Source organism: Rattus norvegicus, chromosome 20 (genome assembly GCF_036323735.1).
Source record: "Rattus norvegicus strain BN/NHsdMcwi chromosome 20, GRCr8, whole genome shotgun sequence".
NCBI lineage: Eukaryota > Metazoa > Chordata > Mammalia > Rodentia > Muridae > Rattus > Rattus norvegicus.
Genome location: NC_086038.1, coordinates 47,374,980 through 47,401,031, shown reverse-complemented (window position 1 = coordinate 47,401,031; position 26,052 = coordinate 47,374,980). Strand labels below are relative to the sequence as shown.

Sequence of the window (26,052 nt, the reverse complement as noted above, 5' to 3'; positions counted from 1 at the left end):
TCAAAAGAATGGTGTGTGTGTGTGTGTGTGTGTGTGTGTGTGTGTGTATGTGTGTCTGTGTGTGTGTTATATGTATATTCAAAGGTATAAAGGAAAATATAGTAGCAATGAGTAAAAAAAGAAATCTTAGAAGATAATTTGAAAATATAAAAGAGAAACAAATGGAAAATTTAAACTTAATAATTCTGGACCTGGCACTAGAGAGATGGCTTGGCAGTTAGCAAGGAGTGCTGTCACTTGGGACCCAAGTTCAGTTCCCAGCACCCACACCAGGCAGCTCACAACCACCCATCTCCAACTTCAGGGAATTTAAGAGTCTTTTTGGCTTACAAGGGCAACCGTACTCACACGCACGTACTATAACCCCCACCCCACCCCCACTCCTGAACATGCAAATAAGTAAAAAAAAAAATCTTAAAATACTCTCCACCTAGGGCCTACAGTTCCTCAACCAATGGCTCAGAAGATACAGTTTCTTGCCAGGTGTGAAGACAAGAGTCCATATTCTGATTCTGTTACCTACATAAGAACTAGTGGCCTTATAACCTTGCACTGGGGAAATGGAGCCATGGATCCCCTGAGGCAACCTAGCTATCCAGAGCAGCTGAGTCAGAGAGCTCCGGGTTCATCAGGAGACTCTACTTCAGTAAACAAAGCAGAAAGCTGCAGAAGAAGACCGTCAGAATCAGCCTCTGACCGTCATACATGTGCACACACACAGGTATGTGCGCTCCCACAGATGTACACACACACACACACACACACACAAATTGTAGACCTTTAGAAAACACATGCTTGATACCAGATTTCAAATGACAGGAAAATTACTGATAGGCCAGTATTGTGACACACGCCTGCAGTCCCAGCTCTCAAGAAGCAGACATAAAGGATCCCGTGATCCGTGGTCTGTGGTCTGCATAGTGAGTTCTGAGCCCACCACGGCTACACAGCCTCACTAGATGGTCTCAAAAACAAACAAACAACAGCAAAAAGAAGGAAGGCAAAAGTGTGTAGTCTTGAGACCTGTGTGGGCTGAGGTAGCTCAGTAGAGTGCTTACTGTGCAAGCACAGAAGCTAAGTCTGCCCCTAAGCCCTCATGTCAGAAGCCAGGCTTGGTGGCTTGACTGTGGTCCTAAGAGGAAAGGGCAGAGATAGGTAGGCTCCGGGCTTCCTGCTTATTCAGTCCAGGACCCCAGCCACAGACTAGCACTGTCCTCTTTCTGCTGGGCTTCCCACCGCAGTTAATCTAGAAAAGTCCTTCACAAAGCTAGAGCTGGTCGGAGCAGCATCCCACAAGCTTGCATCATTGAACATCTCTCAAACCAGAAAAGGTTTTAAGTGTTAGAACCCGGGAGGCTAAGGCTGTCCAGGGTTTCCTTGAATGTTTATCTTTTGATAAAATTTGGGCTGCAGATAGTTCAAGGTCGTCTTGTAGGCAAGAAGACGGAGTGAGTTATTCTGTTCACAGTGTTGTTCATGGTTTGAAGGGTTTGGCCTTTGTATACCCAGCAGCAGCATAGTGAGGCCGAGGCATTCAGCCTTTCTCAGATGAATAGGCATCTTTGCCCAGTACTTTGATGACGTGGGAAGTGGAAGGATGGGAGAAAGAATAGTGAGTCTCAGAGACATCCATTTCACTTCAGTCCTGATGGTACTTTTCAAACATCCAAGCCCAAGAGGAATCAGCTTGTCCCCAGTGGACCCTCTCAAAGGAAAACCAAAATCAAAACAACAGCAAAAACCCAAACCATACAGCTGCAAACAGAACACATGGAAGGAGACCTCTGCACTTACACAGCTCTGCCATGTTCAGATATTAGAGTCCTGGGGTTTAAAGTAAGTTCATTGTCTAAAGCCTTTTCCCTGCCTTGTGCTGCCCGCCCCCAATTGACATACCTGTGTAAACGCTGGTGGGGCCAGAACCTGATCTTGCATATTGTATAACTAGTCTCCCTAATTTCTGGAAAGATCCCAGAGCCAGACACATTTACAGTACTAGCCTTCCATCTCAGAGACACAGCAAATGCTGCCCCCTGCTGAGGGATTATCAGGAGGCTCTGTTATGTAAGTGGCCAAGGGACTGCAGGGACTACAGAGACTTTGGGGACATGTGTCGCCAATTCCTTCACTGCTGTCTTATAGATGTCTCGCTAAATGCATTGCATTTGAAACTGAACAGGGGAAACATAGAAATGTTTCAGTGTTGGCTGTACAATTTGTCATCCGCTGTGGTCTCTACAGTCAAATACTACCGTCCTCTGTGTGACGCATTCACAAAAACGGTTAGCCAGCTGATAAAATATTTTTCTGAGTGGAAAAAAGGAAGGAATTGTTATGGGTTATTTTAGTAGACGAGTTTATGAAATAATTCTAGCACCACTGGGACTGTTTCTCTTTCCCTTGCCAATATATATTTTTTTTTTTTGCAGCATCTGCTCAGTTGCTAATATCAAGAGTCTTGTTTTTTTAGAGAACTGGTTGGCTTCTGTGGCTATGCTAGTTCTTCATTGTTTTAAAGAGGGAACTCAGTGTGTCTAATGGCTGAGGATCGAGTTAAACTGCAGTACTGAGCACTTGCAAGCATCCAGCAATAAAAAGTAAACCATAATGGCCCTAGCCAGTGAGACTGGGGTGAGACTTGGCGGTGGAACATGTGTTTATAGCGTACCAGGCCCTAGATCTATCCCTGTAACCACATCCCACACTCTCAAACCCCCACATACCAGGAATAATTATGGAAGCAATCACATACATAGATGGTATGTCTCTGAGAAAAACAAACAAACAAAACCCCCAAGACTTGTTGCTTGTGTTCCTGATGTGGGGGACACATAAAACCCTGAGTGGAGCATACTGGTCAACTCATTTAACTTATTCCCATCCTTCTGGAGCCTGGTTTACTGAAGGTTGTTGGCCTGAAGAACAAGGGGGCCAGGGGGAATAGAATCTAGTAGTCCAAAGTCTTCTGGTAGCTTCTAAGAAGATGAAAGCGAACTCCTTAACTTTAAACTTAAGAGCACAAAAGCTAGCTGGAGAGTGTAGAGAGGCCACTTCCCAGTAGGGGTAGCCTTCAGGCCACACTTAGCTTAGCCAGTATCTGAGAAGGCCCTAACTCACCAGTCACAAGCAGAAGTGGCTGAGTTTTCCAGGCTGCCTCCTCACTGTGCCTTACACCAAAGCTGGAAACCCTGGGTAGAACTACCCAGGCAGAGCATTCTTACTGTAGATGTGTTTGAGTGCCCGAGTAACGGTCTCTGAGCCACACTAACCCATCTGCCATTTTCAATCTGTACTATAGTTGAACCCAGCTTCTTAAATTTCCAAAAAGTTTGGATGTGTCTGAAGCACCCGGGTACCCCATGCTGGTCAACCGACTGTTTAAGGAACTGTAGGCTGATGTACACCAACTGTGGGTTGTTCCCATAACCCACGCCACGGAGCTGTTCTGCGGGTTTTGTGTTATCTTGGGTCGTACTGGTGTTTATCAGTGATTAGTAGTAGTTATGAGCCTAGTGATAACAGTTTCCTATTTCTAAAGATTATTTTATTTACGTGTATCTGTGTGAGTGTATGCTGTATGTGGGCGTGTTCCCAGGGAGGCCAGAAGGGGGCGTCAGATCCCCCGTGCTGGAGTTAACGGAAGGTTGTGAACTGCCTCATCTAAGCGCTAACAACTGCACTCGGGTCCCTGGATAGAGCAGCGAGCACTCTTTGCTGAGTCATCTCTCCAGCCCCTTCCTCCTGTTCTGCCAATGCAGCACTGCATCTTCCTTCCCTCCCTACGGCTGGCTGCGCGAGCCAACTGCTTCCGGCCAACCCCGGAAGTCCTACTCTGTCGTCCTCCACCAAGCCGGAAGTACTCTCAGGACCCAACTGAGCACCGCTGTCACATGGGCAGCTCTTGGTGGAGCTGCCAGGTGTGACTTGTGCTGTGAGGGGGTTGTCAGTCCCTGAATCTCCAGAAATTAGGCCCCTGCAAGAATCGGAGAGATCTTTATTGCAGGCTTACTGTTAGAATGCCACTCCCAGAAGTCCTGTGTTGAGCACTAATAGGGGCTAGATCTGGCAGACTGAGAACTTACCTCCCAACCTTGAAATGGCATTCACAAAGGAGGATGAGTTTTCCTCAGCATTCCCAAGAACACCTCCGGAGAGAATCCCCAAGGGTTGGTGCAGTGTCCTAGTGTGGTCCAGTGTCCTCTCGCTGGGTCTGATGGCCTCGTGTTCCTGAGCCTTCTCTCCCCTCTGACTCTCGGGGAAATACTTTCCTAGTAGATTTCAGCACTTTGTTTTCTAATTACAGATTTGGAATTTGACAGCTGTACATTGTTTAATAACGTCAACTCATGTGGTCTTTAGGTTTGTGTTGAGAACGCCAAGTTCACTCTAACTCCCAGCAAACATCAGTTCCTGGGGTATTTTATGACCTGAGGTATGGCCATTCCTATTGTAAACAAAGCAAGAGGCCATGCAAATGTGTTTAATGAGATGCTCCCCAGAAGTGCTCCCCAATACTGCTGCAAGGGATTTATAAAAGCTAAAATGGAGGAAGAGTGACTCTTAGGATGGTATAATCTAGACATAGCTTGACGAGATAATCATCCGACTTGAGCAGAATAAGCTTTATAGTAAGGCCAGGAGGAAGAGCCTCAGGCTGACAGCTCCTGCGCACACAGAGGAAGTGGGCAGCTGCTTACTGTAGGGCAGGGGCAGCTCTGGGGGCGGGGCCTGGAGAAAATCTCCACTCCTGGCACCAGGGTCAAAACCAAAGCAGACAGCTGTGCTATTCCTCACACGGGAGAAAGATGCCAGCAAGCGAGCTCTTTATTCCTCAAAGTTTGCCAGAGAAACTGCTACGTGTGATGCAGCTGTATATTCCCGGTAATTAAGGAAAACAAACGCTCTTTGCAAGCTCATTATAGATTTAAAGTTCCTTAAGTTTCCATCAGGTTTCCACAGAAACAAAGAGTTGGAGACAATAGTGGGGAATGCGCAAACCATCGAATAAGTGGATTTTAATTGTTCCTGTCTCGAAAATTATCTAGATAACCAGTCGCATCAAAGACTATTAAACTTTTTAATTGTTCAGGTAGAAAGACGGAGAATGTCATCATTATCTATCAGAAGAACCCCGCTGCAGATAATGCTACTTGAATAACATACTCAAGGATACTACTAAGTGAAGTGTCATTTACTACTCAGAAGTAATCATGGGCTTTAATTATTCACAGGGCACATTGCATGAATTCACAATATGTTATGGTTTCAGAAAGTATCCTATGCCACTGCTTTCTTACACAGGAGGGTGAGCTACTGAAAAATAGAAGCACAGGTATCTGCGTATGCCGTGACACCCTGTGTGTGCCCCGTGATACTCTGGCCATAAGCTCAGTGTGCTCTCAGCGTTCTTACAGGATTTAATATTATTCCTCATCCAAGCCGTGGTTAATTTAGAAGTCTTTTGTTGGTATATTATTTTTAGACAGTGTCTCACCTGCTACATATCAAAGAATGACTTTGAACTCCTGAACCCAATGCCTATACTGCCCAGATGCCCAGATGATTGACCTGTACCATCATGCACAGCTGGAGGAAATCTTGTGTTTAGAAGTTGCGTAAAATGGAAGCCTTTGTTTCTTTCTGCTGGGGACTGAAGGAGAAGACAGTAAGACAGTAGTGACCCTGCGAGCCTCTTATTCCTTTCCAGTGAGACATTGAAGGTAGCCATGGCAAACCTGAACCACTGTGTAACCTTTCCAGTTTTTCAGTGCGGTCCCATACTCCTCAATGTCAGCATAGACTCTGAGAATTGCTTCAGTAGGCAGTGCCATCAAGCGAACACTGGAGAATGTGCTCACGGACACATAGGCTCAACGGAGAATCTATTGTTCCTAAGCTACCAACCTGCACAGTGGATCACTGCGCTGAACACATACCAAACACAGCTTGAAACACAGGAGTAACTGTGTGCAAATGCAGAAAGGGTACAGTAAAGGTACCCGGATCTAGGAATTTTTCAACTCCTTTATAATTTCATAGACCCCTGTTGTGTATGACCTACCACTGACCAAAATCATCATTGTGTGGTGTGTGATTGCATCTGTGCTGGATATTTTGCACATTGACTTTACATTAGTATTGGGGAGTACGCAGGGGACTAGGCACCTGAAAATGTGGGGAGTATCAGGGAGCATTGCTACAAGTGAGAAGACTCGTGTGAGCCTGGAACCCAAGTCTATTCCTAGAACCATGCAAAGGTGGAAGGACAGGACTGACGCCACAGTTCTCTTCTGACTTCCACATGGCTACTCAGACACATCATGCTTGTGCATGTAGGCATGCATGCACACACACATACCACACATATGCAGTGTTAAAATTATAAATAGGGATTAGTAAAGATATTTTGCATTGTTTAACATCATTCTGCTTCATTCTCTTTTGCATAATGCATTTTATTTCTTTTGTAAAATAGAGAATTTTTTTTAAATGAAGCTCTTCAAGCACAACTCTTAGTGTATTTGCAGGTAGCCATTGATCCCTTTCCTGCTTATGCAGTTTGAGCAAAATGCACGACTTAACACAATTATGAACTTGCATTGTGCTTATTTCACTCAATGTTTCTCATAGGTGTGTTTCCGTATCGTAAAATATTTTTCATGAACGCCATTGTTGTTGGCAACATCCCATCAGTGTATCTCGTTAGTCACTCACTTCCCCTATCAGATGTCAAGGTTGAGTTTGGCTACACAGCTTCAAGTGTCCCTGTGCACACATCTTCAAGTGTCCCTGTGCACACAGTTCCAAGTGGCCGTTGAGTCTGACATGTTGTTTTCTGGAACAAGTAAATGAAACTAGTCCTCGGGGGCCAGGGGCGTGGCTTCATGCTTGCCTACACAGAGCAGCTGTTCACTTTCTTTTGCAAGACTGGTATGTGAGACTTGGCCTGTCAGTGACATTTCATCCTTCTTTGATGATTATGACCTTGCTTTGCTTGCCACATGACCCTTATACTTTATGTAGATTCTCAATCTGTGAATTGTCAATTCGAACCCTAATTCGTATCTCTGTTGGAGAGCCCTTAAAGTGCTTCCCTTATATTCCAGTCATTTCTGATTCCCCCCTCATACCCTCTTCACGTCAGTCCGTTCTTTCCTTGCGACGCTCTGCTTTTAGTCTTTCCCAAGTCGTCCTGCATCCTGTCAGGATGCCACATAATTGTCTAACTTTTTTACTTGACTCCTGTGTGCAGTAAATCATAAGCTTTATATCTGGAAATAAAATGTATGCTGCTGCATAAAATTTGAAGTCAATACAGGATGCGATGGCATCAAGTAAGTCACAGAATATATACTTACATATTTTTACCAGTAGTGTAGAACTAAAAAACCTAGACCATATTTTTACATGTGCTGAACTCGTTATCAATAATAAGAATATAGAATTCCGTAGCAGCTCTCTCTAGTGGAATTGTTCCCTTAGCTATCGCTGCATAATAAATCACCCCCAAACTCAGTATATTAAAACAATAAGCATTCATCCCTGCTCTCTAGTGTCCTGGTCAGCTGGGACATTCTTTTGATCTCTGTTGGACTAGCTTTGGCATCTGCAGTTTTGCTGATCCAAGTTGGACTCTTGTCCGTCTGGGGACCTGCCAGCTCGATGCTGGTCCAGGGTGCATTCTTGTCAAAACAGTTAGCCTTGCTGGGTCCTCTGAAGCAGTTGACGTAGGTCTGCAGAAACCTCAGGTGTTGAGACCTATGCTTAGAACTTGAAACCGTCTTATGCCTCTTTCTAATGGCCCTGGATTACAAACCCGGGTTGGAAAGTGGGCAGATCCTTTCGCTTCCTCTCTTGATAAGACAGCCGGATAATCACGAGTCGTGAAGGTCTAGACAGGCCTGCAGGAACACCCAGAGGCTGTCTCCGTGCTTGGACCACCCCAAACGGGCAGCTTCACTTCTCCAAAACCATGTCAGATGTTTCCACTTATAATTTTCTAGAATATTTTTAATTGATACATGGAATGCTTCCAAACATTTTAAACCCTGAATACCAGAAAGCAAGGCTTGCGTGGCAGCATCGACTATGTATAGTCTCCTATAGTCCCCATGATGGCTGGCATACATCAAAAGCGATACCATTTGTGTGACCTACAGCATTATCAGCAACGTGTGGTTCAGTGAGAACATCTAATTCTGTATGTTATATAATGAGAAAAAAAATGATCAGGTAGCTAGGCATCGTGGTGCGTGCCTTTAATCCCAGTGCCCAGGAGGCAGGAACAGTTGGATCTCTGTGAGTTTGAGGCCAGCCTGATTGACTGAGCAAATTCTTCAGTGCTACATAGTGAAATCTGATGTGTGTGTGTGTGTGTGTGTGTGTGTGTGTGTGTGTGTGAGAGAGAGAGAGAGAGTGTGTGTGAGAGTGTGTGTGAGTGTATGTGTGAGCATGTGTACATGTGTGTGAGAGTGTGTATGTAAGAGTGTGTGTGTATGTGAGAGAATGTGTGTAAGAGTGTGTATATATGAGAGTGTATGTGAGAGTATGTGTGTGAGTGTGTGAGAGTGTTTGTGTAAGAGTGTGTGAGGGTGTGAAAGAGTGTGTGTGTCAGAGGGTGTAACAGTGTGTGTGAGAGAGAGTGTGTGTATGTGTGTATGTGTGTGCACTGGAAGAACTAGTTAAGAAGCGGGTCTGTCGGAGTGGGAGGGAGAAGATAGTAATGGATGAACATATTCATTACATTGAACACATACATAAATTGATAAAAAGTAAATAAAATGTAAGAAATAAAACCATAATAGAAAACAAGAAACAAAGCTTTTGAAAATATATCAAATCTGGATGAAACTTTCCAAATAAAAGCTTCTCAGCCATGCAGTGAGAAAGTTGCCTCCGCAACCCGGCTTAAGGTTGAACCTCAGCCTTGACATGGCCAGGGGCCACCTCTAATAAACACTCGTTAAACCACAATCTAGTCAAGACTTAAAGAGAAAACAACTGAGGCGAGGGCTTGCACTTAGACCAGTCTCAAGCTTACTGTGGTTCAAGCCATTCTCCTGCCTCCACCACAGGGTAATCGGGGTTGCTAGTGTGTGTCACTGCCCAGCTTGAAGAGAAATTTGGATTTTCTTCCTCTGCTGCCTCCTTGTCCCCTCTCCTTCTCACTCCCCCTCTCTCTTTCCCTACCTCTCCCCACCTCAGAAGAGTGGATACAGATTTCTTAAGGAAAACAATCCTTCAGAGTTGGGAGACTCCAAGGGAGAAATACCCAAGAATGAGAGTCTCTATTCATATAGAAAAGTGTTCGGTGAGCTAGAGAACACTTTTGGGCAAAGTAGCAGCTAGTGTGCACGGGCCCTGCGTCCCTTCCCAGCACTGCCTAACACATAATGGTGTGCACTCTTGTAACCCCAGCATATGGGGATGGAGACAGGAGGATTGTAAGTTCAGCTTCAACTACATGGGGAGTTTGAGCCCAGCTTGGGCTACAGAAAAGAAATAAAGGAAAGCATTAGCCAGTAATGACAAACACCAGCATACACCTCTGCTGATCAGAACTCGGAGAAGCCTAGTGACACAAGTGTTAGCATAGACTAAGCACTGAAACAATAAACCCAAATCTCGGCGAACTGAGAAACCAGCATGCATTTCCCACCCACATCTCACCCAGGGCAGACTGGCAGTGAAACTCGCCCATCTCGTCCCCCATACACCTCGACTCAAGAGACGTAGCTAACTGTGCTGCTTCGGTTGGAGCATGGAGCAACTTCACTCGGCCGTGCCATAGGTTTCAGCAGAACTTTGAGCTGAGTACCCAGGAAACGTACAGCTTGGAACTTTGACTATATTATTCTACTAATATGAAATGGTAAGACACAAAAGTGACTGACCAGCAGCAGACAGGACAGTGCCTGCAGGCAGGCAGGGTTGTGAAACCTGGAACTCCACAGAGTGGAGCTCAAACTACCAGGATTATATATTCAGGAGCATCTTAAGACAAAATCTGGGTTTGGGAATTTTAGAAAGGATTTAGAAGATTTAAAAAGAGATATCTGAGGGGTTGGGGATTTGGCTCAGTGGCAGAGCGCTTGCCTAGGAAGCGCAAGGCCCTGGGTTCGGTCCCCAGCTCCGAAAAAAAGAACCAAAAAAAAAAAAAAAAAAAGAGAGAGAGATATCTGAGGGCTGGAGAGATGGCTGGCTACTACTGTTCTAGAGGTCCTGAGTTCAATTCCCAGCAACCACTTAGTAGTGGCTCACAGCCATCTGTACTGGGATCCGATGCCCTCTTCTCGAATGCATGGAATCTGAGCCTGACAGTACATACCTGTACTCCAGAGCCTGGGAGGCCGAGACAGGACGATCACAAGTTCTAGGCCAGCCTAGGCTACATAGAGAGCACCCATCAGAAAAGGAAAAAAAAAAAAAAAAAAGAAGTCCTAATGGAAATTCTAGACCTGTAAAAGGCAAGAAACGAAAACATAACCAGATAACTCAGTAGAGAGAGGGCTGGCAAGATGGTTCAGTGGGAAGAGGCATTTGCTATCAAACTGAGGAGCAGAGCTCAGTACTGGAACCCACGTGGTGCTGGGCTGTGAGGTAACTGAACCACTGGGGTCCCTGCCGCTCCGTCCTAGCCTCAGTTTCCCCAGTTGAATGTAACTGTTTACTCAAGTCAGTCACCATCTCAGGTGTCAATCCTCTTTTCTTCTGACAACCGTACAGGGGAAAACACGTGTTCTCTTATACTTGCCTTTCCTTAATTAAAAAAAAATTTAAAATTGATTAACATTGGAAATCTAAGTGACATTGGGTTTCAAGAGCTTTTTTAAAAAAAAAAAACTTTTGTTTTTTGCATTTCAAGGACTCACACATGACACTACCAGTAGACACAGTGGTGTGTCCCATTGCAGGACAGCTGCTGTATACAGGACCGGAAGATCGAGTGCAGAAAAATGATAACTCTTGGCTTTGACCATGATTCTAGATGCAGGGATAGAAAAGAAAGAAGGAGGTAGGCTCGGAGATAAAGCAGTGAAGGAGCACTGGCCATTTGAATGTTAAATATAAGATTTTTATTTCATAATTATGCTGGCAGACGTGACTGTTGAAATGATATATTTATATATGTAATAACTTAGAAATTCCATTTTACAGTTTTCTATTCTAAGGCGAAATATTGCACCTGATAATTTGGGAGTTGGGATATACTCTCTTTCTTTTAAAAAGAAAAACTGTGATTAGGAAAACTTAACAAAGGGGGGAACGAAACAAAAGAATGAAAAAGATTACAATATGGCATAGATGAGAGAGACATGAACGCTCATTATAAAAATTATCTCTGCCTTTTAAGAATACTATGCCTTTTTACTCCGTTATACAAGTTCACGGGGATGATTGATAATAAAAGATAAAAGGAACAAAAATTCATATTTCACTCTATCACCTAAAGGTAATCACTTAACATTTTGATCTTTTTTTAAAAAGATATTTATTTATTTTATGTATATGAGTATACTAGCTGTCTTCAGACACATCAGAACAGGCATTGGGTTCCAATACAGATGGTTGTGAGCCATCGTGTGGTTGCTGGGAATTGAACTCAGGACCTCTGGAAGAGCAGTCAGTGTTCCTAACTGCTGAACCATCTCTCCAGCTCCCAAAATTTTATCTTTTATCTTTCTGAATCTTGCCTGTGTGTGTGCTAGGATACATAGCAAAGGCTTGCTTTGGAAACAGAAAATTAGGGCCAAGACAGTGTGTGTGCGAGTGAGCGTGTGTGTGTGCATGTGTTTCATTGCTTTGGAGACCAATGAGTTCAAAAGAAAAAACTGGCCTGTTCCCCTGCCAAGCTTACATGCTATCAGTATATCTCTCTACTGATTAATTTCATAAACATTAAGCACTTCCTCCATCCCATGTACTGTGTTAGGGTGAGCATAGTGGAGGCCTGGGTCCCTTCCCCACCAACTGTGCATTGGGGACAAGGTCTGGTACAGAAGCTGTTTGTCACCTACACGTGACTTCATGGGCAGAGACCATGTGGAGCATGGTAGGAAGAGCTGGAGGCAGCAGTGTCCTTTCCTGGAGGACAGACGCCTGGGTCAGTGCCTCTGGCCACTCACTGAGGCTACCTGACCTTATGACCTCATGACCTCACGAAGGGATTACTGAATGTGGCAGGCTAAGGAGTGTCCCATGGGCCCTCTTCTGTAAGTGACCAGCATTTCCTGAGCATTTACTTGGTAGTCAGGACGTCGAGCCCTCAGGACAAGCCTGCTAAATAGACTCTCCTTCACTGGTGAAGGAACCAAGCTTCAGAGCAGTCTGCTCAAGGCCACCTGACAGCAAGGAACGGGGCCAGCATCCCCAGCCCCTCGACTGCTTTGCCAGATGAAACATCACACTTCTAATTAAAAATCACTCCTGTCGCTCACCAGATCCAGCCCTGAATTTTCCTTCCAGTGTTGTATTATAGACATTTAAACAACAAAGCCACTATGTAAAATGTTTACCTATTAAAAACCCTCTCCGTGTCCTTTTTATGTTTCCGAGACAGGGTCTCTATGTAGCCCTGGCTATCCTGGAACTTACTATGTAGACCAGGCTACCCTTGAACTCTGCCTCCCAGTACTGGAATTTCAAAGGCGGGTGCGTCATACCTGGCCTGTTTTCACTCTTTAATGTTTTTCTGAGATTCGGTCTCAAGTGTCTGAGGCTGACCTCAAGCTCACTTTGTAGCCCCAGCTGGCCTTGGCTTGGTCCTCTTCTTCCACCCCCCCCCCCGCCCCAGTGCTGAGGCTGAGGGGTTCTCCATGCTGGTTTTATACCATGCCAGGACAGAGCTCTGGGCCTCTTGCCTGTGAGGCACTCACTCCAGCAACCAAGCCCCACCCCAGCTCACAAGTTCCCTCTTTATATTTTAAATCCACTTTAGTGGAGCTTACTGACTGGAAAATCTTCACTAACTAGTACGTTTCAGTCTTCTGCCTGGTGTTTGTTAAGAGGGAAGTGATCTTGCCCTCTATCTATGGCCTAACGTGGGGATTTTAATGTGGTAGAATAAAATGGGGTAGTTCAGCAGGAACTTATTGCAAGGCCACCGTTTCCCACCCCAGCACTGTTGCCTTGAACATTTTCGTCATCCCAGGCACACATTGAGAAGCAACCTCACATTTCCTCCTCGCCTGTTGTTTCTACAGGAGAGAGATCCTACGTTACACTTTATTTTCTTTATGAGTAGGGAACTCTTTTCCTGATATGAGGGAGGGGACATTTGCTAATATAATGGCAAACGCAGGACCTACCGACAAGGGTGTGCACTCTGTAAGACAGCGGGGTGAGCACAATTCCAGTTTCCAGTTGCCCTTGGCACTCCAGGATACATCATGCTTTTCCCGGGCGTGTGTTGGTTTGATTAAAAACCTCACATCCATGGTCAAAGCGCCAGATTAGTTATAAGAACCATATATCAAGCGTGAGGTTTGTATGTTGTTTTGCATATGGTTTCTGATTTGCAGGAGGTAAGATGACCCTAACTGATTCCAAAAGAGTAGAGTGACTGTGGAGCAGCAGGGCTGTGAGGCCCTTCTCTCTCACGCTAGCACACCATTTGGCCTTTCCCTGCGTCTTCTGGCACTGTTTACCCTGAGTTATGATTCCATGCGCCCCCAAGGTTTGATTCCAATGTCAGGCAAATGCACAAGGTTGGGGGTGCAGACATCGGGTAGATTAGTTGGTCCCCATGGAAATGTCATATCTTTATGTACCAGGCTCATTGGGCCTCATCTGAATCACTTGAGCTCAAAATAGTAATCAGGAAATGGCCAGGCCTGGCAGAAGGACGCACACCTCTAATCCCCATATTCTGGAGGCCGAGGCAGGAGGATCACTGTGAGTTCTGAGATAGCCTGAGCTAGATAGCAAGTTCCCTGTCAGTCTAGAACACATAGACCCTTTCCCCAAAGGCAACAACAAAGATGGTTCAGACTCAGAGGCATGCCCCAGCCGCTGGGCTACTTCACCCGGTCTTCATAATTCTGTGAGGCAGAAAGGAATGGCCATTCTCCAGACAGCTGAGGAACAGAAAGACCTCCAAGTGCTGTTAATAAGTAGTGAACAGAGCAGGCACAGCTAGGCACAACCCTCATCTCAGCAGGAGGGGCCCCTGGAAGAGTGTCTGGGTCAAACCAGAAATTCCCCCACTCAAAGCCGGAAACTCTTCCACGGCTAAGGGGAGTGTTGTGGCTCCAGCCAGGGTGAGGCACGGGGGTCTGGGGATGGGAAATGGAGGAAGGGGAAGGGACGCTTCGCTAGCCTATGTCCTTACCTGGCCTTCAAAAACTGCCTCATCCGGTCTAGTCACCCTAAATTACCATCTAAATCTCTCTGTGACAAGCTTTCCATCCGAAGATGGCCACAGCTCCCTTCTCTCTGTTTTACCTACAGCCACTCGGAGCAAGTGACTATTTGGAATTATCCAAGAATTTTGATACGGTAATCATACGGAACATTCCACAGTTTTCTCTGGCAAAGAGGACGCAAGTGCGCAGATTCATCACTCTCATTGACAACTTCTACGACTTCAAGGTGAGGACGGACGCCATGTTCACAGAACTGAGCACTGTGGGCTGTGAAGTCAGGTGACCTGGGCTGGAATCCCGGAAGTACTTCCGTTACTTCCTGCCCGTTACTTCCTGCCCGTTACTTCCTGCCCCTTACTTCCCGCAGTAGTGTCGAGCTCCATTACAAGTTGTCCTCCGCTACATCCATGTCCCCTCCATGATCCCACAAGTAGATTGTGCACGCCAGACTGTGCTCACAGGTCAGACCAAGGATGATGAGTGCTTTGCCTTATGGTAATGCTCCCTGCGACCCACCAGCCCCACCGAGGAACTAACCAGCAAGAGATGGACATCATGGTGTACTGCTTTCAATCCCTGTGTCGTAGCCATTGCCTGCCCTCAAAAGGCAATATAGCCTAGTGGTTAAGGAGCGGACCCTGGCACTCTAGAGACTGGCTCAGCCTCTGAGATCTGCTGCCTTCTGTAGAAGGGAAGGGTAACAATGACACTTGCATGGTTTTGTGAAGAAGTGTAAGCAGGTTGGTCGCAGTCCAGGTGAGCCCCTCCTCACAGTGTATGCACCCTAAAAGAAGATACAAACAGTAAAAAGAGTTAAGTTTCTTTCAAAACTACTAGGGAAGATCTCCCTCCCTAGTTGTTGCTCAGAATTAAACAATAGTTCTAAAGCCGAGGGGATTTTGTAGCAAAGGAGGAAGGAACAGAAATGAGAGAGTTTAATGCTTCATTTACTCACCCATTCAATGACCTCTATCATCCCAAGCAAGATGCTAAGCTGAAAGACAGTGCCAACTGAGACATGGTGGCCGTCATCCTGGAGCCCAGGGCCCAGGGCCCAAGCAGCATCAATTTCACGTCTGTGGAGATTGTGTTCCTTTACTAGTTGGAGATGACCACACAGAGAGAGGTCTCTGAGCCTTGGTGTCCAGGAATAGTTGAGAGAGGCCCAGGGAAGTCCTCTGTGGCCACTTAAAATCCAGGCTCCTGAGCCACTCCATCCCCACCCTGGCTAGTGAGTCCCAGGCTCGGGCCTGGAGGCTGCATTTACACATTCCTTATAAATATTCAGGGGATGAAGGGCTGGCTGCTGGGGCAGGAGGGGCAGGGTGGGATGAGGGCGCTAAGCGGGAAAGGCAGCCTGCAGGCTCTGGTGAAGCATCTTGTGGTCAGCATGCAGCACAGCCACCCCAGGCAGGGGGTCAGAAGGTGCAGACAGGGACGTCAGGGAGCTGAGGCTCCAGGCTCATCAGTGTGAGGCACTGCCCTGTGCTAATGGTGGGTCCATGACTGCACCAGGTGCAGTCCATGACGCTGGAGGGTGTCGCTGGGTTTCAAAGGGCAAAGGCTTCTTGAGGAAAGTGGGGGAGTGGCATTGGCACAGAGGGTAAAGGGTACATGGCTGACGTTCAAGCTGGAAATGCCTTGAAGAAGATCTGCTCCCCTTGCCCAGCTGGACTCGGTCATCTCCCAGCTTCTCACTCCTTAAGGGAGCCAACGCTCTACCTGGCAGTGTGCGATAGAAACTGCCCCCGACATTCATAACCAAACCACTTATTTGGAGCTCTCATTCTCTCTTAAAGTCCGGTCAGAATTATCTTATTTCGGAAATTGAGAGCGTTAAGCAGACATTATTCTAGAATGTACTCATGAAGGCCTGTGAAATAGATCACTCCATTTAAGCAATGGAAGAAGTGCCAGTTGCCATTGAGAGATTGAGAGATTTATTAAAATAAAATGGGGATGCGGGTCCCTGAAGTCAACATGTTATTTAAAGGGTTGGTTGTTTACTTGAAGGATGATTTTTGAAAGGGTCACAACAAACCTGGGTTCTTTAAACATCAGGAGGGATGTGTTTTGGAGCTGGGCATGGTGTACATGCCTATAATCCTGGTGCATGGGAGGAAGAGGCAGAAATATGGTGAGTTGGGGGATAGCCTGGGCTACATGGTGTGTACATGCCTATAATCCTGGTGCATGGGAGGAAGAGGCAGGAATATAATGGGTTGAGGGATAGCCTGAGCTACATGGTGTGTACATGCCTATAATCCTGGTGCATGGGAGGAAGAGGCAGGAATATAATAGGTTGGGGGATAGCCTGAGCTACATCTACCTGAAAGAACAAAATGACACGAAGAACAAGTATGACAAACTAATGGACATAAAAGACAAACCATTTTCAAGCTGTGGTCGTGTCTGCCCACTCACCTAGTACCGAGATGACGGGAGGAAGTTGATGTTACTCTCTTTGAAAAGTGCCCTGCAGGATGCTAATAGAAGACAGGTCTGGAGAGATGGCTCCTCGGCTAAGAATGAGTGCAGCTCTCCCCGAGAACCCAAACCCACGCTGGGCACTTACAACTGCCTCCAACTCCAGCTCCAGGGATCCCACACTCTCTTCTGAGCTGCACAGCCCTCAAGCACATACCCGCACACAGACACACATGACTGGAAATAAATACTAAAGAGAGAAAAGAGTTCAGGCAGATCTTTGTGGAACCGTCATGACCCCAACGGCCCCACCTCTTATGAGTCCTGTACTGGGAGGTTTTCAACATGGGCTCTGGAGGGGCCATAAAGGAGACCACTGGAGTAGGACCCGGGGGTCCGTACTGAGACCGCCACAGGCCTGGGGTTCCCTGTATAAAGCCCCCGCTGGCTGCTTCACAGCGCGGTCTACGCTGTATGGAAATGCGTTGGTAAGTGCTGTGTGGTTTCAAACATTACGTGCGTAAGTACAAACTACTAGGAAAAACCCCAGACCCTGTAAAAGCAAAGTCCCGAGCTGCTCCTGCGACAGACAGGTTTTCTTTACCGTGTGAGCGGAATCCCACTGTCCACTGTCCCCCTGCTTCAGGTGCGTATCATCTGCAGCGCCTCGGTCCCCATCTCCAGCCTGTTTGTGTATCAGCATCAGGACAGCGAGTCGGACCAAAGTCGGGTGCTGATGGATGACTTGGGGCTGAGCCAGGTAGGTGATGCTACCTCCACTTCCTTTCCTTATAAAATGGCTCAGTGGCTTAGAGTCTGACACACGTCACGGTTTGCAGAAGGAATGTGACGTACGGTTAACCATCGAACGGTGCTGTCTAGCCAGCTCTGTCTCAATCTCAGCATATTGAGAGTCTCATCTTGGAGCCGCCATCGACCATGTGAGCTTTTGCTCTCATTGTCACAGAGCAGAAACAAGTCCCACAGAGAACCTAGCGAGCCCCCAGCTTACAGAGAAATCCGTGCTTCAGTCCCAGACTTTTCACTAAGGAAACACAGAGCAGCTCTGGGTACCAGGCTCAGGGATACTTGGTAGGAAACAGACTCATATGGTCTGGATTTTTTTTCTGCAGTTTGAACTCTGGGTTCCTCCCAGTTCAATTAGGATTCCCTGCTTCTGTGAAAGCATTAGGGGGTATACAGATCAGCTATCAAACCATTGACCTATTAGTCAAGAGTTAAACTGCCAGCACTGGAGTCGGAGAGATGGCTCAGCGGTTTAGAGCACTGACTGCTCTTCCAGAGGTCCTGGGTTCGATTCCCAGCCCCTACATGGCAGCTCACAAGTTCTAGGGGATCTAATGTACTTTTCATCATGTGCATCATGTGAAGCAAAGCAATAATTAAATCCCAAAAAGAATTTAATTGCCACCATTTGTCCCCAAACACGGGGATGGCATTGTAGTCCTAACAGTAAATTCTTGTTGACTTGAATAGACATTTTTCATCCTTGGGGTAAACTTTGAAAACATGGTTGCTTTGTCTGCCCACTCTGCAGGCTGCTATAGCAAAATAACATGTATGGCTTCTCCACCTTGGGAACTGTTTCTCACAGCTCTGAGCCTGAGGTCAAGTTGTTTTGTCATATGCTTCACGCTGTGGAAGGAAGGAAAGAAGGAAGGAAGGAAGGAAGGAAGGAAGGAAGGAAGGAAGGAAGGAAGGAGGGAAGGAAGGAAGGAAGGAAGGAAGGAGGGAAGGAAGGAGGGAAGGAAGGAATTATCATCCTGGGCCTTCTTTTATGAAGACATTGTTGTTCTTGAGGACTCCACTCTCAAGACCTAATCAACAGAGTCCCAAGGCTCTTGTCACATAACGTCACTCCTTTGAGGGCTAAGGTTTCAACCTGGATATTTTGGAAGGCACAGACATCCAGACTACAGTGGTGTGGGATTACCTGTCTAAAACCCTCATGTGGGAGCTACAGCACCACAATGTTGCCTGTCAGAGTGCAGTGCCTATTACACAGCCATTGTCCTTGTCCATTTCAGGGAGTGTACGGGGAGCTAGTCAGTCTGACTAGTTCCTCAGTGAGGCTCTTAACAGTTTTGCAAGAGTAAAGGTTCAGGCATGGGCCCAAGTGAGCTCAGGCCATCAAGAAGTCATGGGCTGTGACCTCAGAGTCCTAGAGTCACAGGGACCCAGTGGGGAAGAGGGGCTTGGGGGAGCGTAGACATTTTCTCTGAAAGAACTTAAGAGCAAGCCCCCAGGGAGAGAAAGGAAAATCCAAAGCTGTCTTCATGACCACACGTCCATGTTGATATCCCCAGTCCTAAGGGTGCTGCCTGCCCTCGCAGTAGGAAGGCTCCCTGGCTACCCTCAGCAAATACCAAATACCCAATACCTGTAACTGGGGACCAAAGTCGGATTTCAGACAGCTTCTCCAGGGACAGGGTGCACAGAACCTCTCAGTCTCTCAGTCTAGAAAGGGCTCCCTGAGGAGCTTCCTAAATTATTAGAACTACTGGGCCTCCTCCCTCTTCCTCTTCCCCTTCCCTCCCCCTCCCCCTCCCCTTCTCCCTCCCTCTCCCTCTCCCTCCCTCCCTCTCTCGCTGCTGGTGGTGGTGGTGGTGGTGGTGGTGGTGGTGGTGTGGGTAAGACAGAGTGTTGTTTTGAACTTACAATCTTCCTGTCTTAACCTATGGAGTTCTGGGATTAGAGGGTAAATCACCATGCCTGGCAAAATTACCATTTTTGCTGTCGGAGAGAGATTCCTTTCTAGCACGTTCCTTTAGGGTTTGCAGTAAACTTCCATTCTGAGCAAAACCTCTGTACTTGGCTTTGATCTGATTTTTTTTTCTTCCTGGTTCTGTTGATTATCTATTGGTTTAGACCCGTTGGCACTTTGGTCTCACTTGAGAGATTGTCTGTGGAAAAATATATCATCTAAATCGATAAGGCTGAAGGTTTCTTTAAACTGGGATTTGTTTCTACAAGTCTTCCCTCAGGGTTACGGTTTTCACAGGGGGTGGCTTTTGTCTGTTCTGCCCACAGGACTCAGCGGGACTCTCCATGTTTACCGGGGAGGAGGAAATCTTCTCCTTTCAACGCACTCTTTCCCGCCTCACAGAGATGCAGACCGAGCAGTACTGGATTGAAGGGGACAGAAGCAGGAAGTAACTGTCACCTTCACAACTAATAATAAAAATGTGACCGGGTAAAGCTGCGAGACAGCGAGACATCACTACGTCACTATGAGACGTGACAGGATCTTTTTCCTCCTCGTCAATGCACTTTGCCCTCTGGGCTGCTGCCTCTGAGGCAGTGGACGGGCACACTGAAGATGTCTCTTCTTTGTAGATCCACATTTGTTTTGATTTATTTCTGCATCATAAAGTGGAATCATCACTCTTGAAGATCACTGCAAAACCCAACATGTCGGCAACTGACTTCATCATGAACGTACAAACGGGCAGAGAGTGCAGGACGTCTGTGCATCTCCAAGCTTTGGCTGCACAGAAGTCACCTTAGAAACACATTCGCTATAAGAAGCAGGCAGAGTCACTCCCCGTCCTTGATCCTGAGTCGCAGAGTTGGGCCTCGTAGGAAACTGGAAAGGACATTTGACAAATCTTCTGTAAATAAAAGCTGACTTCTCCTCCACTGATCGTGTCTGGTTCCTCTAAGTAGAACCCATCGTTGCTAAGTTTCATCACCAAAGGGAACTGGGTTGCAGTGATTTTAAAGGGCTGGAGAGATGGCTTGGTAGTTAAGAGTGCTTGCTGATCTCACACAGGACCAGAGTTCAGCTCCTAGCACCCACGACAGGTGGTCCAAAACAGCCTGCCATTCTAGCTCCAAGGGACTCGATCCACCCTCACACACATGCACATGCACACACTCCTATACCCACGCAGACAAACACACATACACATACATTTTTTAAAAATCTTGTTTTGGGGGCTGGGGATTTAGCTCAGTGGTAGAGCCCTTGCCTAGGAAGCACAAGGCCCTGGGTTCGGTCCCCAGCTCCGAAAAAAAGAACCAAAAAAAAAAAAAATCTTGTTTTTAAAAGAAAAAGAGAATCTTAAACTCTGGGCCACTGAGATGGCTCAGCAGACAAAAGAGCTTGCTGCACAACCCTGATGACATGAGTTCAATCCCCGGAACCATAGCTGCAGGAGAGAACCAGTTTCTCAGTGTTGTCCTGACTGCCACACCCATGCCTGTACTCAACACACACACACACACACTCACGCATAATAAAAATTTTGTTAAAGACTTTAATTCTTCTTCAGAGGAGAAAGACTATTCAATCCCTTCTCCAAATGATGTGAAAATCAACTGTGTGGGAGAGTAGTCAATCATACGCCTCATGTGGATGTAAATGCATTCTGTGAGGCTGTTGTCATTCAGTGATCTGTGCACAGCATTCTATTTTGGATATTAACTCTTTATGTCAAGCAGATAGATGAGCAGAGTAGCCAAGCACTGGAAAAACATCTGAATTAGGGCTTCTAAAAGTTAAATGTGTAGCCGTGTGCATGTTCATACAGATGGATGGATGGATGGGTGGATGGATGGATGGATGGATGGATGGATGGATGGAAGGATGATGGATGGATGGAAGGATGATGGATGGATGGATGGATGGAAGGATGGATGGATGGATGGAAGGATGGATGGATGGATGGATGGATGATGGATGGGTGGATGGATGGATGGATGGATGAGTGGATGGGTGGAAGGATGGATGATGGATGGATGGATGGATGGATGGATGGATGGGTGGATGGGTGGATGATGGATGGATGGATGGATGGGTGGGTGGGTGGATGATGGATGGATGGATGATGGATGGATGGGTGGGTGGATGGATGGATGGATGGGTGGACGGGTGGATGGGTGGATGATGGATGGGTGGGTGGGTGGATGGTGGGCAGATGGATGGATGGATGATGGATGGATGGATGGGTGGATGGGTGGGTGGATGGATGGATGGGTGGATGATGGATGGGTGGGTGGATGGTGGGCAGATGGATGGATGGATGATGGATGGATGGATGGATGATGGATGGGTGGATGGATGGATGGATGGGTGGATGGATGGGTGGATGGGTGGATGGGTGGGTGGATGGATGGGTGGATGGATGGATGGGTGTATGGATGGATGGATGGATGATGGATGGGTGGATGGATGGATGATGGATGGGTGGATGGATGGATGGATGGATGGGTGGATGGATGGATGGATGGGTGGGTGGGTAGATGGGTGGATGGATGGGTGGATGGGTGGATGGGTGGATGATAGATGGGTGGATGATGGATGGATGGATGGATGGGTGGGTGGGTGGATGATGGATGGATGGATGATGGATGGATGGGTGGGTGGATGGATGGATGGATGGGTGGACGGGTGGATGGGTGGATGATGGATGGGTGGGTGGGTGGATGGTGGGCAGATGGATGGATGGATGATGGATGGATGGATGGGTGGATGGGTGGGTGGATGGATGGATGGGTGGATGATGGATGGGTGGGTGGATGGTGGGCAGATGGATGGATGGATGATGGATGGATGGATGGATGATGGATGGGTGGATGGATGGATGGATGGGTGGATGGATGGGTGGATGGGTGGATGGGTGGGTGGATGGATGGGTGGATGGATGGATGGGTGTATGGATGGATGGATGGATGATGGATGGGTGGATGGATGGATGATGGATGGATGGATGATGGATGGATGGGTGGGTGGATGGATGGATGGATGGGTGGACGGGTGGATGGGTGGATGATGGATGGGTGGGTGGGTGGATGGTGGGCAGATGGATGGATGGATGATGGATGGATGGATGGGTGGATGGGTGGGTGGATGGATGGATGGGTGGATGATGGATGGGTGGGTGGATGGTGGGCAGATGGATGGATGGATGATGGATGGATGGATGGATGATGGATGGGTGGATGGATGGATGGATGGGTGGATGGATGGGTGGATGGGTGGATGGGTGGGTGGATGGATGGGTGGATGGATGGATGGGTGTATGGATGGATGGATGGATGATGGATGGGTGGATGGATGGATGATGGATGGATGGATGATGGATGGATGGGTGGGTGGATGGATGGATGGATGGGTGGACGGGTGGATGGGTGGATGATGGATGGGTGGGTGGGTGGATGGTGGGCAGATGGATGGATGGATGATGGATGGATGGATGGGTGGATGGGTGGGTGGATGGATGGATGGGTGGATGATGGATGGGTGGGTGGATGGTGGGCAGATGGATGGATGGATGATGGATGGATGGATGGATGATGGATGGGTGGATGGATGGATGGATGGGTGGATGGATGGGTGGATGGGTGGATGGGTGGGTGGATGGATGGGTGGATGGATGGATGGGTGTATGGATGGATGGATGGATGATGGATGGGTGGATGGATGGATGATGGATGGGTGGATGGATGGATGGATGGATGGGTGGATGGATGGATGGATGGGTGGGTGGGTAGATGGGTGGATGGATGGGTGGATGGGTGGATGGGTGGATGATAGATGGGTGGATGATGGATGGATGGATGGATGGGTGGATGATGGATGGATGGATGGATGGGTGGATGGATGGGTGGGTGGATGGGTGGATGGATGGGTGGGTGGATGGGTGGATGGATGATGGATAGATGGATGGATGGATGGATGGATGATGGATGATAGATGGGTGGATGGATGGATGGATGGATGATGGATGATAGATGGGTGGATGGATGGGTGGATGGATGGGTGGATGGGTGGATGATGGATGGATGGATGGGTGGATGGATGGATGGATGGGTGGATGATGGATGGGTGGATGGGTGGGTGGATGGATGGATGGGTGGATGATGGATGGGTGGATGGGTGGATGGTGGGCAGATGGATGGATGGATGATGGATGGGTGGGTGGATGGATGGATGGATGGATGATGGATGATAGATGGGTGGATGGATGGGTGGATGGATGGGTGGATGGGTGGATGATGGATGGATGGATGGGTGGATGGATGGATGGATGGATGATGGATGGGTGGATGGGTGGGTGGATGGATGGATGGGTGGATGATGGATGGGTGGATGGGTGGATGGTGGGCAGATGGATGGATGGATGATGGATGGGTGGGTGGATGGATGGATGGATGGATGGATGGGTGGATGGATGGATGGGTGGATGGATGGGTGGATGGATGGGTGGGTGGATGGATGGATGGGTGGATGATGGATGGGTGGGTGGATGGGTGGATGGATGGATGGATGGATGGGTGGATGGGTGGGTGGATGGATGGATGGGTGGATGATGGATGATGGATGATGGATGGATGGATGATGGATGGATGGGTGGGTGGATGGATGGATGGGTGGATGGATGGATGGATGGGTGGATGGGTGGATGATGGATGGGTGGGTGGGTGGATGGTGGGCAGATGGATGGATGGATGGATGGATGGGTGGATGGGTGGGTGGATGGATGGATGGATGGGTGGATGATGGATGGGTGGGTGGATGGTGGGCAGATGGATGGATGATGGATGGATGGATGGATGATGGATGGGTGGATGGATGGATGGATGGGTGGATGGATGGGTGGATGGGTGGGTGGATGGATGGATGGATGGGTGGATGATGGATGGGTGGGTGGGTGGATGGTGGGCAGATGGATGGATGGATGGATGGGTGGATGGGTGGGTGGATGGATGGATGGATGGGTGGATGATGGATGGGTGGGTGGATGGTGGGCAGATGGATGGATGGATGATGGATGGATGGATGGATGGATGATGGATGGGTGGATGGATGGATGGATGGGTGGATGGATGGGTGGATGGGTGGATGGATGGATGGATGATGGATGGGTGGATGGATGGATGGATGATGGATGGATGGATGATGGATGGGTGGATGATGGATGGATGGATGGGTGGATGGGTGGGTGGATGGATGGATGGATGGGTGGATGATGGATGGGTGGGTGGATGGTGGGCAGATGGATGGATGGATGATGGATGGGTGGATGATGGATGGGTGGGTGGATGGTGGGCAGATGGATGGATGGATGATGGATGGATGGATGATGGATGGATGGATGGATGGATGGATGATGGATGGATGGGTGGATGGATGGGTGGATGGATGGAATTTTGTGACGCTGGCTACCAAACTCAGGGCCTTCCCCTATGCTAGACAAGTGCTCCAGCACTGAACTGTATCACTACCCAAAAGATTTTTTTACTGAAGTGAGACACTGAATTCCAAAGAGAATAAATAAAGGGAGAAGAGATGTTTCCAAGCTGGGGAGATGCTCAGTGGCTTGGAGTGTGTGCTGCTCCTGCAGAGGACCTGAGTTTGAGTCTCAACTCCTACAATTTGTAACTCTGCTCTCTCCTAGCTTCCAAGGGCACCTGCACCACCTGTACACACACACACACACACACACACACACACACACACATACACACACACACACACACGTTTCAAAACCTTTGGAAGAAAATAGCTCACTATGTCACGGTTTAAAAGGTAAACCTACAAAGAGAATTACAGGTCAGGAAACCAAGGCTTGGGAGAGTGGAGTCACTTGGCCAGAGGTTCACATCTCACAACTGGGAACCCATGTCATTTTACCCTGTTTATAAACAGAACCTTGTTTGCTCTTGACTTGTGAGCATCCAGGAGCTAACAGCACAGCTGTTGTTCAGAGCTCATGGAGGAACAACTTCATCTTTAAATGTGTGTGTGTGTGTGTGTGTGTGTGTGTGTATGCATATCTCTGTGTGTCTGTGTGTCTGTACAGCTATCTGTGTGTGTGTGTCTCTGTATCTCTGTGTGTCTGTGTGTCTGTACTGCTATCTCTGTGTCTGTGTGTGTCTCTGTATTTCTGTATGTCTGTGTGTGTCTCTGTGTGTCTCAGTGTATCTGTGTCTGTATGGGTATCTCTGTGTGTATCTCTGTGTCTGTGTGTGTCTCTGTATTTCTGTATGTCTCTGTGTATATGTCTGTGTGTCTCAGTGTATCTGTGTATATGTGCGTGTCTCTGTCTGTGTGTCTGTGTGTGTGTGTGTGTCTCAGTGCATCTGTGTATATGTGTGTATCTCTGTGTGTCTGTGTGGGTATCTATGTGTCTGTGTGGGTGTCTGTGTGTGTGTGTGTGTGTCTCAGTGCATCTGTGTATATGTGCGTGTCTCTGTCTGTGTGTCTGTGTGGGTGTCTGTGTGTCTGTGTGTGTGT

At 47.7% G+C, this 26,052-nt stretch overlaps 1 protein-coding gene across 4 annotated transcripts in view; it reads left to right on the top strand.

Annotated features, from left to right (window-relative positions):
• Afg1l (AFG1 like ATPase) overlaps window positions 1-20,450 on the top strand; it is a 169,726-nt gene extending 149,276 nt beyond the window's left edge. For 3 of the 4 annotated variants that reach the window (NM_001037656.1, XM_039099033.2, XM_063279481.1), the window contains 3 exon segments: window positions 14,449-14,589; window positions 17,437-17,550; window positions 19,842-20,450. In NM_001037656.1, the coding sequence (NP_001032745.1) occupies window positions 14,449-14,589; window positions 17,437-17,550; window positions 19,842-19,967 (381 nt within the window). In that variant the 3' untranslated portion in view covers window positions 19,968-20,450. 4 annotated transcript variants of the gene reach the window in all.
• The last annotated feature ends 5,602 nt before the right edge of the window (window positions 20,451-26,052 follow it).